Raw genomic sequence first — 4,160 nt, 5'->3', positions numbered from 1 at the left:
ATCTCCTTACCCTATTGATCTATAGACAGTTATCATGGCTTTAGATCAGACATTGATATTAAGGGTCAATATATAAGTCGCCAAATATAGTTAGAGAGAGGTCAAACTCTATTCTCTTCCCTTAACTTTAGTTTTCTCATCGCCTTAGACCGACTGTTCTTTGTATAATTATTGGTTGTGATCCTCCATCTAAATTAAAAATGACAAACCGCCTACAATCAACCCAAGTCAACCCCGAATAGATCTTGAGACTCATTGAGTACATGGTCGTGGAAGAAGAGCAAGAAAAAGGGGCATAATTCATGTGAAAGAAAGGAAAAAAACATGGATTTTCTCATGAAATGTTTTCATGGCAATTTCAAAGACACTCTCAAGAGCACGTGGAAATGGGATATGTGCCCCATGAGGGAAAAACCAAAGTACATGCACAATATACAGTTTAAACTGCAAAACAAAATGTCAATTGGTCAGAAAAACAACTCATGTGTGCATGCATGAGGGTATAAAATATGACTGCAACCAACAAAGCAAAATCTTTTTTCTTCTTTCATCTGATCATGGCTGTTAGAGATCTAAAAATGACTTCTTCACAAGGAATCGTGAGCCCCATATCGTGGTTAAACCCGAACTCTTCTTCAGCTCTTTGAAGCAAGCTCTGGAACTCGGGGTGACTCAACCATGATATCGGAACTATGTATCTGCTTCTGTTTTCTCCAACATAAACAACGAAATGCCCTTTGGGTACATCATCATAGCCTTGTTTCTTCCCAAAACTCGAGCACCTTTTCAGGATCTGTTTGATAGCTGCCTTTTGAGGTAATCTGTTCGATTTCTTGATCGCCATAGTTGTTTTTGATCACTCGATCGAGCTTTAAACTACTTGGAGAATTGGAAAAAAAAAGTTGGTGTGGGGAAGGATTAAGGAATAGAGGGTATTTATATGGAAAATTAAAGAGAGAATTTGGCACTGAAACAATGTCATGTGCTAACGTATTGGAGATGGCTGAATGTAAAAGGCATGCAGGCTTTAGTCCCAATGGGGCTTAACCAACCATGTTGCCTCTCCTATAGACAACATGGGTCCATCTTTTTCTCTGTTTTTTTCCTTCTCAAAGTTCTCCACCATTTGTCTATTCTCATGCACACACTATTCTATGGCTGAGAATCCAGTTTCCATATTAAACAATGTGACAAACAAAAGGAATTGGCCTTGTCACTCTGTTTGACATGATTCACTGATATGGTTATTAAATCACTATCCTAGTTATAGTATCCGGATCCGGATAACAATATATTCAAAAGATAATATCGCTGAATGCGGCATAGACGGATGTCAACCACAAATATCTTAACAAACATAGACCATAAGTTTGTGTATAGGATTTGGTATATCAAAGGACCTCAAGTGGTTAGCCGGTTTCATACTACTATCATTTAAACCTTCAAATCAAGGACCACCTATCACCGTTCATGCGTTGTGGTACAATGTACGTGAAGGAATCAACTAAATGAAGATTAGTGAAATGGGAGCAAGAAGGGCATTGAATGCTTGTCGCAACGTCGCAGAATTTCTTATGATTAGTCCTTTCTTCAAGTGGGTCGAAACTCAAAGGGAAGTGGATTTTTGGGTTGTTTATGGACTACATCCACAGCACAAAGCGACCAGCTTTTGTCCCACTTGACCCAAAATTTGGCATGTTCAATTCAGCTTACGCTAAGCATCGAACAAGGCTTAGCCCCACGTGCCATCGAAGACGAAGCATGGGCAGTGGCTTCTAAAACCAAATTATGTAAAGTTTTTGGCATTGCTTTTCAGCCCTGCATTTCACCAACTGGAAGAGCGACGAGAAAAATGTATTATCAACGTATTTGCTAGCTGTATCGCAAGGTTAGCTTAGTTGGCAAGTAAATATTTATGTACTGTCCTTGGCTGTAAATCGGACCAACAATTAAAACACCAGGTGCCAAGTTTAAGGTCTAAGGCTGTCTCAAGCATATGGGGGCAGACACTTGGTGTTGTGGAGTTCGTGTATAATTCTCAAACATGTATTCGACTGCCCATGTGATTCTGCCATATATATATATATATATATATATCATACGGTCAGTTGTGGATAAAAAGCCACCCTAAGCTCTAAATTTTTAAATATTAATTGTTCATTTTATTGATGGTGTATACCTTTAAATTTTATTTGTGTTTATTTCATACGGAAATTTTTTTATATTGATAAATATATATATATATATATATATATATATACACACCCTAAAAAATATTTCTAGATCTATGATACAATGACTATTATGGTGCACATGCTCCATGATGGTTTATGTGAATAAAATAGATGGGCTAAGCCATCTTCACTTTTGGGTAATTCATCGACAATTGGCGAGCACATCCAAACGATGATATGCATGTGAAGGGCATGTTACTTTTGTCCTCAAAACGCAGACACAAAAGAGATGGTTAATGTAAGTATACGTAAGGACATTCAGCATCACAATTTTCCACTATGCCAATTACATTTTCATCTTTGGCTTTACTCACCTGCACTGCATTCCAGTTTGCTCGTTTTTCTTGTCTCTTTTCCCATCTTAAAATGACAATCTATATGTAAGCTATCTGTATGATAAACAAACTGGAAGTTGACTCTTAGGATTAGATCAAGGAGATGGAAGGCATTAGGATAGACATCGAGGTGGGCCGGAGAAGATTAAGAATTTATTTAATAATGGAGCAATAATGTATATTGTGCCCTACTTCAGTTCTAATCTCGACAGTTTTTTTTTTTTTTTGAAAATCTAATCTCGACAGTTGAATGATGAGTACTGTACCAAAAATGAGCATAGGTCAATCCATAATACATAGGTCAAGCTTATCCAAATTCCAAGCACTTTTCAACTCAAGCCATCCATCTTAATAAGCATGAAAAACACAGTTTGTCATCCAGTTCCGGCCTAAAACAGATTCACCGTGTTTCTGTACCAGAACAGTGCCTTATAAGCATTATAACTTCAAGCTGAAATGAAAAGGTCGGTGGTTAGACAGACAATCACATCAGATATCTTGCCTTTACAGAAAAGATTGGCAATTTAAACTTCGACGTTAAAACACAAAATTTGTGTACTTATAGCACAACAAGATGTTGATAAAATAGACTGCAAAATCACACCGTTAACACTGACAGGAAAGATAAACAATAATTGAAAAGGAATAGAATCGTAAACCGTATCGTGGTATAACCAATGCCTTAGAAACAAATTCGCTCCAATGTGTGTAATCGATGCAGTAGGCGGACAGTCCCCCGAGGTTAACATGGTCGCTCCGAATTCCGTACACCCGAAACCGTCCATAAAAAATCAGGAATAAAATCAATTTTTGTAACAACTGAAACGTTTATATGAACCTGACTCAAAAATATTATCCGCACGGACAAGACGAGACGGACGGCGGCGGCGACGGTGCGCGAGAGTCCCCCTTGTTCTCTTTCACTCAACAAAGAAGTGGGAAATCCAAACCATAAATACTCATTCCCAATAGTATTTCCAAAACTATGTGGGATTGAGCATTACCAACATTCTCCCACTAATGCGAAAGAATTCTTCTGAAACTCGAAAACAAACTTTCCAGAACAGCAACAGCGAGATTAGTTGCTTAAGCACTAGTGAACGTATCTGGAACTAGTACATAGTGATGATGAGCAATCATTCTCTTAGATAAGTGAAACTAGTCTGGAACTTTCTAAGATGGGGGTAAACTCATAACACACAACTAACCCCTTCATCCACCTGAGTTCTCGATGTGTAAGATATATATACAAAAGTATATATTTGGTCATCTTACCTCATGATTCTAGTAAGTGTGTTAGAAAAATGGCCCAACATTTTTCATAGAAGGCGGATAACCCTTCTCACTTACATAAGTTATTTCATCAAGTTTATCTCAACATAAACCACCTTAAAAAGGGATATGAAATAATTAAGAGCTTTTATAATAGCTCAACCTCACAAAGGGTATGATAACTTTCTTCAAGTTCATTATAAATGAACCACCCAAACTCTGGGCTAAGAAGTCATTAAGAATAAATATTCAACCTCATTTATTAATAAATTAAATATGTCATTCTCACTAGAACCATCCAAATACTTGGATTTGAATT

The 4,160-nt window shown here is 37.3% G+C and overlaps 1 protein-coding gene across 1 annotated transcript; it reads right to left on the bottom strand.

Moving 5' to 3' along the window:
- Nucleotides 1–308: 308 nt before the first annotated feature.
- LOC120139289 (auxin-responsive protein SAUR50-like) lies at nucleotides 309–928 on the bottom strand. Its single transcript, XM_039154565.1, has one exon. The coding sequence runs from the start codon at nucleotides 842–844 to the stop codon at nucleotides 548–550; it is 297 nt and encodes a 98-aa protein (XP_039010496.1). The 5' UTR covers nucleotides 845–928; the 3' UTR covers nucleotides 309–547.
- Nucleotides 929–4,160: the final 3,232 nt, after the last annotated feature.

The sequence above is a fragment of the Hibiscus syriacus genome, unplaced genomic scaffold (assembly GCF_006381635.1).
Source record: "Hibiscus syriacus cultivar Baekdansim isolate YM2019G1 unplaced genomic scaffold, ASM638163v2 tig00110733_pilon, whole genome shotgun sequence".
In the NCBI taxonomy this organism is placed as follows: domain Eukaryota; kingdom Viridiplantae; phylum Streptophyta; class Magnoliopsida; order Malvales; family Malvaceae; genus Hibiscus; species Hibiscus syriacus.
This window is presented reverse-complemented; position numbering and strand designations above follow the sequence as displayed.

Bases quoted from the DNA above. Each gene is read 5' to 3' on its own strand.
- LOC120139289 (XM_039154565.1), bottom strand. From the start codon at position 844: ATGGCGATCAAGAAATCGAACAGATTACCTCAAAAGGCAGCTATCAAA.